Below are 15,296 nucleotides of genomic sequence, written 5' to 3'. Positions count from 1 at the left end.
GATGATGATTCTGTATATAATGATAATCACTCTGTAACAATATTTCCCTTGGTCCACAGAATATTGTTTTATTGAACTTTCACTGTATCTACACTCCATTAATTCAAAAAAGAAATTTTTATATTATTTTTGGTAGACTAACATAACACATGAGTCTAATTTCATAACCTCACCATTTCATCAAAGAATGGAGGAGACTTGATATAGGTTGATTTTTGGTCCCATGGATACAACAAGCAATCTGGTGCATTCAATGAGTTCCAGAGATGGTTACCATGCTGAAATATACATATACAATTTAAATATACAAAAGGGAAATTCAACTTGAAGCAATCATATTATTATTATTACTTGTGAGTAAATTTTATTACACGTGAGTAGCAAACAAACATTTGCCACAAAAGGTAACTTGATCAAAAAATATGCACAGTAAAACCTGGCTTTTATGACAAAATAATAATTTCCCCCATGCATAATAAAAGTATGCTTTTCAAAGCCCTGATTAATGGTCACCCCTCTTTTGTGGACAATTTTTTTTGTCCCTGCGGTGTCCACAAAAAAGAGGTTTTATTGTATTTAATTACCTGAATTTCAGAATAAATTTTCTTGAACATTGAAGGTATCACATATTTACGTTCAATTTCCTGCAAAAAATGGAGATAAAAAAATTACTCACATCAAACTAAAAAATTGATGGATAAACTGACATAAGCATTAAATGAATAAAAAGTGAAATCATTATAATCAATTCTACCTGTATCTCTTCTCGGGAAGGCCATATGTCCCTCAGATAAACAGGTGTACCATTGGAACTTTTCCCTATGATTGTAATTTTTTCCCAATAAAAAGATAAATATAAGTTCATAATTTTAATTTTTTAAATTGAATGATAATGCAGCTTGTTTATCTATCTTGAACGAAACAATTAATACTACACCATAATGCAAAATTCATGGTGAAATCTAGCTCTCTAAGTGATTTAAGAAACAAAAATTTTTACCAATTGGCTCTTTTTCAAAGTCTATGTCCACAGTACCAGCTAATGCATAAGCAACAACCAACAGAGGAGAAGCTAAGTAATTAGCCCGTGTGTGAGGATGAACACGTCCCTCAAAGTTTCTATTTCCTGACAATACACCACATGCAACTATCTCCCCCTAGAAGAAAATTAAAGTACAACTTCATTTATATATTATGCTATAATTATATTTTATACAAATATTCAATGTAACGACTCCCCCACTCCACAGAATACAGGAGTTATATTGGGAGTTCATTATATTGAACGTTTAAAAAAATTAGGTTAAAAGAATTCTGTATCAAGACAAAAAAAAAAGTTATATCATTCATCTTGTTATAATGTAAGCATTTGCAGTGAAAATGCACCAGGTTAGAAAATTATATGGCATTCCCCGCATGCCATAAAAATAGGGAGACACTAGCTTTTTCCAATGTTGGAGTCTGGTCTGATTCTGGCATGCCGGGTTCAATAAGGATTGCATACATTCAGAATACATACATGCATACATACATACATCAGTCTATATTAAATTTTGAATAAATAAGGAAATCAGAATAAAATAATAAAACAAAAAAATATCTGAATAAAATAGTTTTCACACTGTAACATGCATTTATGTCCAGGAATTAAAACTAACTTGTCGTTATAGTTTAATTATTAATGTTGAAAAATTTGCTCATTGTTGAAATTTTTTTTGCATGTTCAGAAGAATGAAGAAATATGCTGTCAATTTTGTATTGCAACATTATGTTTTGCAGTGCAGACTTTTTGCTCTGCTTACTGAAATCTTAAACACATATGATACTGAAGAATACAAAAATACTTCATGGTGTGATAATTTTTCCATTTTGCTCATCTAATCTATGAGAATGAATATGCTTAGTATTGAACATTTTCAATAAGCTGAGATTTCTGGTAGCAAATCAAACATGAAATTCACACTACCTCCAACTTAGTTTGTAAAACACAAAGGATCCTAAAATGCAGAGAACAGATGAGCTTCAAATCAGACAATTTTTTTAAGTTCAGATATTTAAAATTTTCTGGAATCTATGATTTCAATTTCCCAGCATGTATCTGGCATGCCAGCTAATACGAGGGAATACAGTAATGAAATTGTAATAATTGTTAATAATTACATCGGTTAATCTTGTAATATTGTTATTCAAAGATTTCACTGTAACATCTTTTAGAAATCCTAAAATTTTTTTAAAAGTTTCACAAACCTTCTCTATGGCTTCTGGTACACCATCAGGTAGTGGTCCACTGTTGCCAATGCAGGTCATACAACCATAGCCCACAACATCAAAACTTGAAAAAAATAAAATTGATTAAACACTTTGAAAAATATATAAGTATCAGAATTATATGAAGATTATCATAAACACTCCCATTCCCAAGGCGGGTTTTTAACAGGGAGAGTGTGTTAAAAACCCACACTTTGGGAACCACTGGTGTATGCAATCAGAGGCTCACTGCTCAAACATTGTATGAATTTGACCCCAATTTGTGGGAGTGTTAATGAGCTGGGGTGGGAGAGATTCTCCAAAATAAAATGGTGCAAATAAAAAATTTATTTTTTACTTTACGTTGACAAAAATCAAAATGTTTCAAAACGAAAAAATGCCTTTACTCAGGTGAGCTACTAACCATATATGCATCATATTGTCTCCGCCCCGCCCCCCCCCCAACAAAAGCATGGATGTACGAAATGACATTTGAATGTGAGCTGATTTCCCTAAAATGTGCTGTAACATGTGTTTCAATACAGGTTAAACATTCACGTTTCTGACAAAACTTAGATAATAAAATAAGGGATTCAAACCAGCTGATATACCCAAAAAGTGAAAATTTGCCCATTCATATAATAAATTATATAATAAATTTACCTCATCAAATTCTACATGTACGATATTCAATATATAACGTTAATACTTATAAAGGGTGATTCAGAAAGAATCATTTGATTCAGCCAAAATGACAGCACACTGGCACATATGAAGATATGTGGAACAAGATGATGCTTTACCTCATTGTGACAACAGTTTGGGGAGTAAGCGCTTTCTTCTACTGAGAGAACCAAGAGACATCTAGGCTGTACCACACAAGGTGATTTCACAGCACAATGCCCCATGGAAACTAGGGTGCCTCCAGAAATTTATTAAAATATGAAAACAACATAGCTGGCAGCAAGTACAAATTTTTATACATGGGCAGGTGCAAGCTTTCTTCTATGAGTAGGATAATGCTCCCATCTACACAGCCAAGACTATTGATACATAGTTTGAAGATCATCACATTAAATTAATTCAGTTGCATGTTCTCAAAGCCCTGATTTTGATTCCCATTGAACATCTTTGAAATAAACTGGAGCATCCCTTTTGTTCAAGGCCTATTGCAAGAAGAAAGGTGAATAATAACAAAATAAACACCTGATGTTTCATTCCATGCTTTCAGGATCAAGACCTGCCCAAGTTAATAACTTTTAAGAGATTTATCAGATGACTCTGATCAAAAATAAAGTGTTGAGAAATTCCATCTAAGAAATATTGCATTTTCATGAACAAACTTCATTATATAAAAAAATACCTACCCAAGTTTTTCTAAATAACTTATGACACCGCTTTCCTGCAAATAGTAAGTAACAACTCCACTTCCAGGAGACATACTGGTTTTGATATACGGTGCAACAGATAGACCTTTCTCCACTGCTCGCTTAGCCAAAAGACCTTAAAGCATGGAAAATAAATAAAATTTAGCATAACATGAAAAATTGTATTTTAAAACTTGGTAATGTTTATTGAAGAATGAAGGGGTTCTTCAATGCACGAGATTAAAACATTTCAGACGCAATAATTCTTGTCTACAAGATGAAATAATATCATCTACATTATTTTACACATATTTACAATGCAAGCAACTTTGAGGAATAAATTATCTGTGATTGAAAAAGCTGTATGTGTGTGTGTGTTGTGTGATTCTTTCTACATATCATCTCTTCACCAATTACACCACTTGGTTGCGCTATTATAAAAGCTTAGAAAAAAAAAATTTATAAAGAAATTGACAATTTTATTCGTTAAATTGAGGAAATTATTAAATCAAGGTCACGTTGATCAGGAGCATAAATATACTCAAAACGGCAAATTTTAAAAGCTACTTACTTAGACGGTTGCTGTGACAACTTATTTTTGACAATTGAAAAAAAACAAACACAAACTTAAAAATAAAGTTGGGGTATACGAAAAAATGGTTTGATACGTCCAACATTTTAATCAAATTCTGTGCAATTGTAAATTTTTCGGTAATCAAAAAATGTTTCTTTTCACATCGCCTGTCATTCTTTGTTTGTCAACAAAGAGTGTAACATAAGGGGCCCTTGGATTGTCGGTGGAAGCCCTACAGTGAGTCGTCAGTTATGTAATAAATGTGCAATATGTTTTTAGTACGTTTATACATTAAATATAGTATGTTTGTTTAGTAGTATGTATTCATAGTATATGTTTATGCATAAAATAAGTGCAATATTTACCTTCACTTCAATGTTAGGCAATGGACCGCCTTATGGTCAATAATTTCATGAAAATATTCAATCTGCAATAGGCCAAATGTTGTTGATCATGGCTAGATCTTAATGTTTCCAATTGTGTTGATGCCAGATTTTGAGTGTCTTAATCAGTCAGTATTGTAAAATTATGTAAGAGTACGTAAACTAGTTTTTCTCTGTCCGAAATGTTATACTAATTTCAATACAGACGAATCTCAAAGTGGATTGGTTCGGGTGAATTTCCCTTTATAACCGGTGTGGGTGTTGTGAACACTCACTCTTGTTTGCTTTTGTATCTTGTTCTAGCCATGATCTGAGATTAGTTCTCTTGAGTGCTCGTGCACTTCCCGAATTATCTGAGACCTGTAAGCCTGGCCTTGGTGGCTGCTCCTTCACCATAGAAATGATTGGAAGGTAAAAATTTCCTCCTGGAAATTCTCGTCGGTACTTGAGCTATGACGGGATCCTGCAGTCATACAGCATTGGAATTCCTGTTTTTCATGCATCGGCCAGTCGTAAGAAGCCGTGGATTTTCATGGACTTAAACTTTCTTTCACCCTAAGCACAACTCAGGACTATTGCCATGGGCAATTTACTACCCAGTGAATTGTGTCGGAAGTGTACGTGTATACCAGGTGTACAAATATGAAATGCGGATTTCAGAAAACAGATGGTGCACCAATGCAGTTTGTGCTATAAAGATTTGACACTGCGCCATCTTGTTGTGTCATCAACAAGTGTCAGATGTGCACGAGTGATAAATTGGAAAAGTGGGTGAATAGTGTTGTATTGTTGTGTTCAATATGTCGAAAGTTATACTGAACAAAGAGCATTCGCGGACAGCATTAATTTTTTTGTTTTCATTTGAAGAAAACTGCTGCTGAATCATACCGATTACTTCGAGAAGCTTATGGTGAACATGCTCCATCGCAAGATACGTGTGAATGATGGTTTCGGTTTCAAAAGTGGTGACTTCGGTGTTGCAGACAAGGAACATGGAAAACCGCCAAAAAAAAAGATGATGTGGAATTGGAAGCATTGTTGGACGAAGATGATACTACACAGACACAAAAACAACTCGCAGAGCAATTGGGTGTTAGTCAACAAGCTGTTTCCAATCGCAATGCCCCATGACAATGTGAAATGCTCCTTGACAATGTTCAATGGTCTCAATGTGCAATGCTCCATCACATTGGCAAAAGCGGTTCGCGGCACGTTGGAAGCACTCAGCTGGAAGTTCTACCCTATGCGGCTTACTCACCAGACTTCCGATTACGACTTGTTTTCATTGATGGGTCACGCACTTTCTGAGCAGCGCTTTGGTTCGTAAGAAGATGGGAAAAAATAGCTTGATGAATAGTTCGCAGCAAAGGGGGAAGATTTTTACTGGCGTGGTATTCACAAATTTCAGGAAAGATGGGGGAAATGTATAACAAGCAATGGGGCATACTTTGAATAAAGCACTTTTTATCATTCTTCCAAATTTAACGTGTTTTTTAAAAAAAAAATCTGTATTTCATACTTGTACACCTGGTATGCCTCACAGTCTGAGTGTGTATCTAGTGTTGTGTCTGATATATAAATGGCAGCATTGAAAAGTGCTGCCATTTATATTTCAGAAGCGAAGCGCAATGATAAAATATTTATACTGTTTATAAGCTTGTTTTTCTCGTTGGCGAGACTTTTTAATGGGAGACTCACCTCGAAGTTTGGGAACCATAGAAAATCAACTTCAGCCAACCACCACTGTGGTGCACGGTGGGGTTTGAACCCAGGATCTCACGATGTGAGTCCATCACTATGACCACTCGACCAACACAGCGGCCATGGACTCTAACTGAAGGAAACTGGTGCTGGCTTCATGGTGATGGTTCCTGTGCAATAGACTTTGAGTGATGTTCTAGTTGGACAAATCTTGTGTGACCGTTCAAATTTTAATGTGATACTTGTGCGATATATTTAACTTTAAAACTCTGAAAACTCTAAAATTTGCACTGTGTTAGTAAAAGAAACTAAAAACTGTTAAATTGTAATCTTATCTTCACATTAGAGATGCCATTTGGCCACCGGGTACCCGGAATTTCGGAAAATTTGAAGAAAAAGTAGAGAAAAACTCCCCAACTTCCTCCTTTTTTTCTACTTTTCACAGTCCATCACGATCGCACGATCTTGAAAAAGTGGTTTTACTAGTTTGTATACTGTATTGTATTCATATACACATGGGTTCTAAAAGCTATTTAGTTACTTCCCTTAATGAGGGGCAGTGTACAGAATTTTCAAATTTTGGAGTTTCTATTCCCCAGCAGATTTTTTCCCCTCTGGTTACATACCGGAAATTATGGTACTTTCGCGACTATCTGTCAGCATTCAAAGACAGCATCTATACGGCAACTTACAAGATTGTGAATGCGCATTTTTTAAAAAATTATAAAGGATTTGGAATGTTCGTTCACAGTGTGAAACATTTTTCAAGATCATTCAGAAAAAAAAAAGAATCTGAAAACTCTACCTTGAATATCCAGTTTTGTCATCTAGCTGCTATGTGGTAATCACTGTTTCGCATCGCAAAAATTACTGGTGTGTATGAAAAATCTGCTTTTGGGGGGGGGGGGGGGAAGGATTTCTTCCACAGAAATTGTGGGTCACTAACGCTCAAAAAGAATTTTAAATGAACAATAGTATAAAAGCCTGTATTTTCTCCAATATTTTAATTTTCTACAAAAAATATTTTTAATTTTGTATCTTTTTGGGGTGGGGGCTCAGGCCTCCATACCCCCCCCCCCCCGATTTTGCCTTTGGCAAAAATCCAGGGTTGGAACCCACGATTGCATTATAATAATTGGCTAAAAATACAATTTTCTAAGGTTTCCTAATCTTGAGTAGGCAAAATTAAGTAGGCCATTAAAAAAAGCTCTGGTCACCCACGAAAATCACACAGACCTACAACACAAATATGTATACATTAAATTTAAAATCCATGCATTACCAATTTGGTGGATATATTCTGGGCTGCAACTAGGGTGGGAGGAGAGCAGGCGGGTCTATGCCCTTCGGGCTCTGGACTACAGGGGGTGCCGAATTCACCCTTTATAACTGCTTCTTCTACATTACACAGGGTGCCAAAATGTGTGCTCACCCCATTTGAGAAAGTATCTAGTTGCAGCCTCAGATAGATAGCACCACCTACTGAACACAAAACACACTGAATGCTGGGAACACAAAACACACTGAATGCTGGGAACACAAAACACACTGAATGCTGGGAACACAAAACACACTGAATGCTGGAAACACAAACACACTTGAGTTTCACCAACACATATCTGACATAGTTTCCATATTCAGGAGTGAAAACATGTGGCAGTTAAATGGCGACAGATCAGAGTGGCGGACCATCAGGGAGGGGAAAATACAATCATTCTCGAGGATTTATACGAACAGGGAATCAGAAGAAAAGTGTCTGTGAGAGAGAATCTCATTTGCTTTAAATTTAAATCAGAAGATATTGAAAGGGCTAAGATTTTTTTAAAGAAATAAAAAATCAATCAGAAGGGAATTTATAGATTGATTTATTAGTAAATATATAAATGTGTACCTCTAACTTTTAGTGGATCTGCTGATAACGTTTTTCAAAAAACTGTCATAAAAAACGTAAGCAGAAAAACACTTTAAACAGGAAATCTTAATGAAAATTATTTATAGAGTTGGGATGACGAAAATAAGTCAGACTAAGTGGAAAAACGTTCTAAATGGGAACATTATAAGCGGGATCGACTGCATATTTGCGATAGATTTATTACATGTGCTAAATTTCGCATGATTCTCAGAGGCTTTTCTTACTAGTAGACAATGAAAGTAAATGAACCTCTAGATAGAACATGCTTTTAGAAATGAATTATTTACTTGATTCACAGAGATACCTCCTTCTCCTACCCAGAACATGGCCCGCCGCTCTGTCTCAACGAAAGCAGGTGATCGAAGACCTGGAGGAATGCTGGAAAAAATTTATAGAGATACCCGCGAATTATGGGGGAAGGGGGAAAACCATACTTTTTTTCCAAGATAATTTTTTTTGAGAGGGACCCAGATTTTTTGAATACCCTGGGTCCCATTACCCCAGGTAAATTAGAGTACAGCGGCATCTCTGTTCACATTGTTAAATAAATGTTTTCAAGTGGAAAAAATGTTTTCATTTTTTATTGCCGTTTGCTGATGATTAATTGTTGGGAAACAAAAAATTAATCGGGAATGTAATAGAATGGCATAAGAACACAAACATGAATTAACTTCCTCTTTACAGGAAATCCAAAACATGTGGACAGTACAATGTTTTATGGTATTGGTGTTGCACCGATTGCTGAAACCTTCCCGCATATTCTGAATGGTTAAATTTATGGAGGAGCAGTAGCCTATGTCAATAAGAGAAATTTTCCTGATACAGGGGTACAACAGAAACGGTGTCACATGGCCACAGAAACAAATTTCTACCGCAGAAAGTCCCTCACAAGAGTTAGCGCACCAACCACTGGTGAGTATAAAAAAAAAGCTGCTGCTCAGAATCTGCAATAAACTGTAGGTCCCAGTCTAATTAGCCCTCGTGTGCAAAAAAATGATAGAGGTGCGGCAAAAATTATCAAATGTTCCATTGTCTCCCTTCACACTCAAAAAAAGAATAGATTCCTGTTTCTTTTTTTTTTTTGTCTGTCTCTAAAGAGCTGAAGGTCAATTTCTGGGAAGGTCAAATCTTTGAGTTGTGGTTTTGGGAGGTGAGAAATAAGAAAAACTTTTTTCGATAGTTCAAAAAATATTTGTTATATCAAAAATTTTTATTTGTTAAATACGGGTTTGACCTCTATTTTTGCCAGAATTTCAGAAAAAAAGTCAAATCAAGAAATTTGTTGAATCAGAGTTTCTTAAATTGTTGTCCGGCTGTATTTGCATACATTTGAGTAACTTTTGAAGAATTCCTTGTGCGGAAATAGGCAAACCAATTTGAAAATTTTCATCAATGAGCAGCTTAGGTTATCTAATCTATTGCCCAAACATCTATTCTCCTAAAAAAAATCAAATGAAATTATTTTCCTCGAAAATAGTGACTGCCCATTTACAATAAAAATTTGGGGGATTTTATTTTACTTTTCTGAAGTCAGAACGATAGAGTTCAAATTCAAGAGCTTTCCAAAAAATCTGGAAGAATCTGCAACTATGGCGTTCTATTCTGTATATGACAATGATATCATAGCTGTCAGTGATACCAATGAAACAAAGCAATAGGTTTATAATAATCCGATTATATATCTTTCATTTTAATACTTTTCTAGATTTAATTAACTTTATAATTAATCATCAAGTCCGGTAACTAAGTTTAATTTATTAGTCCTACATGTCAGAATTACATGTATGATTGGATGTAAAAATCTGTACAATAGAAAGGGGGTGCATCTTGACAGGAAATACAGTTATAAAACATTTATACAATTTTTCTATGAGTGTTAGGAAACGATCAGTGTTTAAAGTTTGAGAATAACTAACTCAGATAACAATGATTTTTTTGTAAAAGTTGTGCCTGAAACAAAATGAGAGTGTCTTAGATCCAGCTGAATATAGCTTTGGTTCTTCTTTCACTCTTTTTCCAAGCATTCATTAATCTCACATTTTTCTTTGATAAATATAACTATAGTAATCTCTCACTTATGTACTGGTGCAAGGGAACAAGGAAAAAACGTGTGAGAGAGGTTTGTGTAAGTGAATAGCATTATGTACCTATACTTTTGACTAGGAGTGCAGAAATTGTGTTATGACAGAGAGAAACGTATAAGTGAGAGATTACTATGTTACTCAACCATACATGCACCTTGTAAACATAGCTCTGGGGAATGTCTAATGAATTGGTACAAACAAGAAGTTGTATGTGAATGGCCCTAATGTATTTATGTTGTCAGAGTTAGACACGGGCTCTGTCCCTTTCGGGATGTAAGCCCTTTACTCCTGTGAGCTGGGTCGTGTTGGGGGAAAAGCATGTTATACTCTGGTGCTGCCATCTGTCTTTCATGTTTTGAATTAAAACTAGAAAATGCTCTTGATAAACACTACAAGATTTCAGGTAAATATGATCCCAGGAGAGAAATGCAAAAAGCTCAGCATTAACAAAAATCTTTAAAGAAACACCAAAAGGAATATGCTTACCAGCTCCTAACATTACTGAAGGGTTACTGGTATTTGTACAACTAGTTATGGCAGCAATGACAACATGTCCATGATTTAAGTGAAATTCAGAACCATCAAAGGTAAAGGAAACCCTTCCTTTCAATTTTTCTTGAGAAATGCCGAAGCCTTTGAACCCAACCTGTAATTTCAAAAATTGTATAGTGACCATTAAAAAAACTTAATGAAGTTAATAACCTCTATCAGTGACAATGCTCAAAGCTAAAAATTGAAAAAAAAAACCAAAAAACATTGGCATATAAGAAATCTTTGAAGTGCGCAAAATTACTTTAAAGAAAAAATCAAAATAAAAAGTTTATTTCTGCTAAAAGTTGATGTATTAGTATATGACATTGTAAACATGTTACTATATAACTGGTATTCTAAAATACATTTTATATATCTGGTACAGTAGTCAAAAATAAGAAATTGACTAGATCTAGAAGGAAAAAAAAAAAAAAGAAACCAGTATATATTACTTTATTCACTAAGCAGTTCTGGAAGTCATTTTTCATTTCAGAAACTGGTACACGGTCATGAGGACGTTTTGGTCCACTCACAGAGGGAACAACGGTACTTAGATCCAGCTCTACAACCTAATGAAATGGGGGGAAAAACATTTAGACGGAAAGGTTAAGAAAACAGATATAGTAAAACCTCATTAAGTCATCACCCTGATAAGTCGTCACTCCGGTTAAGTCGTCATTTTTCTTTAGACCCTTCCAGCTCTCATTGACCACAATGTTATTAAACCCTTGTTTACTCGTCGCTAATTTTGGTTAAGTCGTCATTATGAAAAAGTTTGAGAAAGAGGAACAGACTATTTTTATGGCTCCCATTAAAAAAAGAGCTTGTTAACAGCATTGCCATATGCTTAAAAGTCATCATAAAATCCTATATACCCAAACAGAACAGTTTAAGTAATGAAAGTTACGCTGGGGAAGTTCATTTGCCGACTAAGGTTTTTGGAACGTTGGGGGACTGTTCAAGCTAGATCTCATTTCTGCATGGGCTCAGCTGGAGAAACCTTCAGCACTGCAAATTGATCTTTGTTTGCCATGGCATTCTAAAGGAGGTACGCCGTGACAACAGGGGTCAATTCAAGGTGAGAAACTCCCAATTCCAAGCATTTGCATGGACATATAGATTCGAGCACGCGGCGTCGAGTTATGATCACACATTTCCTTCCCCCCTTTAATGTATTTAGAAACCACACACTTTACAGCAGGAAACCATATAGTCTTTCCTTTCCTGGTTCAGGAATATTTACACACATCTTTTTTTATAATATAGGAAATATATACAAGAGTGGAAATGCAATCACATTTCTCTCATCACCTTCCACAGGACAGACAAAGGAAGAAGACCACAGCACTGTATAAGTGCCTGTTGAGCCAGTGAAAACTGTTGGTTTTTAGGTGATCGTACTCAACCAATGGGAGGAGCTTTCAACCGATTTAGAGTTACCACTGACCGTGTTTTTTGTCAGAGTTTTGGCGATGGTTGTGACACATGTTGCGTGAAAATGTTGTAAGACTCTCTCTTGCGACCCGGGGAAGATGGTCCCTAATGATGATTAACCCATATAGAGGTGACAAGGGGTGAGTGACCATTCGTTTTGTTAAAATCAAGTTATTTTGTTATGTAAATCCTAAGTAGTAAACCTGAATTAAAATAGAAGTTTGAAAAATGTGGCATGTCTAAGAATATTATCTAACTCTAGATGCTTGCATTGTCTTATAAGTTTTTTTTGTTATATGTTCGCGAATCTGGCCACACGACTGAGTCCAAGATTCCATTAAGTGAAAGGATTCCTCAAATCCATGGACAAGGTGGCCAAAGGACTGGTGAAGAAAAATTCAGATCCATACCTAGCACTGCTGCAGTACAGGAACACGCCACTGGAGAATGGCTATAGTCCAGCTCAACTACTGATGCGAGTGTCGTCTTAGAACAACAGTTCCAACTTGAAGGGGGGGGGGGGGGGGGAAAGAGGAGACATGGATTGAGAAACAGAAGAAAAATTATGATAATCACCACAGTGTCTGAACTGGAGATCAGCTAAATGTAGGAAATACAGTGTGGGTGGCAGACATGAAGATGTGGGGGGAAATCGAGTGCAGGGCAGATACCCTGAGATCCTTCATCATCAAGACACAACGGGGATCTGTGAGAAGGAATCAGTTCCACCAGAACAAGACTGAACGCCCTGAGCCTGTGGATGTTCCAGGATCTGATACGGAGCCGAGAGTTGTGGAGCTCCCATCTTCTGGTCTGACAGTCCAGGATGACGGCACTGAGCATAGAATTCCTACTGGACAGCTGTCAGGAGGACAAACATCCATCCCCGAGCAACACTTATATGGTCACGTGATGTGGAAGCCCCGGCACTATCTGCTAACTAACACTATGAACTAGAGTCATTTTTATAAAAAATAAACATAAAACGGGGATGTGTCGAAAGTGAGATAAAGTGATATATGATAATTGGATCAGGTTTTAAGGCCAAGGAGCTGAAAATATAGAAGTTGATGACTGTTCGATGAGAGAGCATATCAAAAGCTCTGGTTTACACATCTATAAATAAATGTAATTATAAATTATTCTCTAGGCCAAACGAAGCAAGATCTTGTTGGTGCTGCCAAGTGTAGACAGAGAAACTGGTGAGCTAACCTCTCGATGATAGGATTCCATGCAGTGGCAACCATATAGCCAAAAGGTAAACCAGTGCTTTCAGTCCATTCATTAAACATTAGTTGTACGAAAAGTGGGATGAAGTAAAAAGAATGTAACAAGGTGGCAGAGTTGATCAAATGGGAGATTGGATGTCAAAAGCAGCAGAATGGTAAACTTACATATAACTAGCTATAATATTGCTAGGGAACCATGGTAACCAAAGCAAACATTCCGAAAGTGATAGTTGAGGCCCAAAAACCATTATTGCAGACAGTTTTTCAATCATTGCTACTGCTTTGACGAACTTTTTAAAGTAGCCTATCATTCAAGTTGGGTCCCATTTGGTATATATGCAAAATTTGCCCACGATAGATCTAAAATTAAGGATTTGTATAGAGAAAAACCACACACAGACAAAATCAATTTTATATATATAAAAATTTACAGGATATAAATTTCCATGTTCACAAAAAAAGAAGTTATGCAATGGTATACATATGCACTTCTGAGACACCTAACACAGAAAGTTGATAACTATTTTTTTGTTTTAATCTGATTTTGAATCGAAACTCGAAATTTTACATGAAATCATCCCAACAATCAGTTACATAATAGCATTATATATAAACTGAGGTATTTGAGGAAAAAACTCACTTCTGAAAATGTAGGATCTTCACTAGGATTACTGTAATTTCTATACATATGTACAGCTTTCAAATATCTTTCAATGTATTTTAATAGTTTTTCATCACGACCTGAAAGGAAAAAAGTAATCAAGCATTCAAAATATTTTGCAAATTTCTATAAACCCACAAAAATGACAAATATATGATAACCAATTATTCTGTCACCCAGTCTTTACAGGCACACGGCAAATTCAAATACGATAAAATAATTTTAAATGGACACGTGTTTAGTTCAATAAAAGATTTTACAATCACTTTTAAAACTGATGGCATGTGATTTAGTAGGCATTTAATAATTTTAACTATTATTACTAAAAGACTTTTACCTGTTTGATGAAGATACATAAGACTTTTATCATCGATTGGAAAGAATCCAATAGTAGCACCATATTCTGGGCACATGTTGGATATTGTAGCTCTGTCAGCTATTGACAGTTCACTCACACCAGGGCCAAAAAATTCAACAAACTTCCCAACAACACCTACTTGTCGCAAATGCTAAATGACAAGAAATATTTGGTATCAAATATTTGCAAAGCAATTCTTGTAATTAAAGAAAAAAAAGTTGCTTTCTGCATTAGTCTTTTCCTTTCCATTATTATAATGAATAGCTAACATTTACATTTTTTATTGAAATTTTAAGAAAAAAGAAACATTGATGTTTGTTCCACTACCTCCCTCTTGAATACAGATCAAAGCTATTTCTGAATTTAGTTTTGATCTGGACAGCAGTATGCAATTTGACGACTGATTTATATATTTTGGCTTTTGATTAAAAAAATTGTATTAAAATAGAGTATACATACACTGCTGGGAAAAAACTATGGAGCTGCTCTTCTTTTCTCGCGTCACTTTCCTTATGACTAGACATCATTTCTAGGAGCTTCTTGAATAATTTGACATGGCTGTTTTCCACGAAGCTTGATTCATAAAGATGGGATAAGGTGAATGGCGCAATTTTATACAACAAGGTAGGATCCTCGTTTTCAAAAAGTGTGGATTAATTTCTTGAGAAATTAGATAGAACATTAATATGTCTAAGTCACTGGTCAACAATTTCTTGAAGAACAGTAAATGTTATTCTGAGTATAAAAGGTAAGAATAGGGCATCATCTGCAACCAAGGTTGGCAGGTTTTTGATGCATGGTAGTTTTTAATGGGT

General features: G+C 35.4%; 1 protein-coding gene across 2 annotated transcripts in view; it reads right to left on the bottom strand.

The window, feature by feature from the left end:
• The window catches only part of LOC149083333 (cytoplasmic aconitate hydratase-like), a 51,523-nt gene that overhangs the window by 14,773 nt on the left and 21,454 nt on the right, over positions 1 to 15,296 (bottom strand). For both annotated transcript variants that reach the window (XM_089236562.1, XM_089236563.1), the window contains 10 exons: positions 14,461 to 14,632; positions 14,103 to 14,203; positions 11,252 to 11,368; positions 10,755 to 10,914; positions 3,615 to 3,750; positions 2,248 to 2,332; positions 1,001 to 1,157; positions 755 to 819; positions 585 to 644; positions 174 to 278 (listed from right to left, as the gene is read on the bottom strand). In XM_089236562.1, coding sequence (XP_089092688.1) covers positions 174 to 278; positions 585 to 644; positions 755 to 819; positions 1,001 to 1,157; positions 2,248 to 2,332; positions 3,615 to 3,750; positions 10,755 to 10,914; positions 11,252 to 11,368; positions 14,103 to 14,203; positions 14,461 to 14,632 — 1,158 coding nt within the window. The remainder of the gene's footprint in view (positions 1 to 173; positions 279 to 584; positions 645 to 754; positions 820 to 1,000; positions 1,158 to 2,247; positions 2,333 to 3,614; positions 3,751 to 10,754; positions 10,915 to 11,251; positions 11,369 to 14,102; positions 14,204 to 14,460; positions 14,633 to 15,296) is intronic.

This window comes from Pholcus phalangioides, unplaced genomic scaffold (genome assembly GCF_987345545.1).
Source record: "Pholcus phalangioides strain wild (caught in Gottingen) unplaced genomic scaffold, Ppha-v1.0 ptg000009l_1, whole genome shotgun sequence".
Classification (NCBI taxonomy): Eukaryota; Metazoa; Arthropoda; class Arachnida; order Araneae; family Pholcidae; genus Pholcus; species Pholcus phalangioides.
The sequence above is the reverse complement of the archived record's forward strand: the minus strand, read 5'-3'. Positions and strand labels throughout refer to the sequence as shown.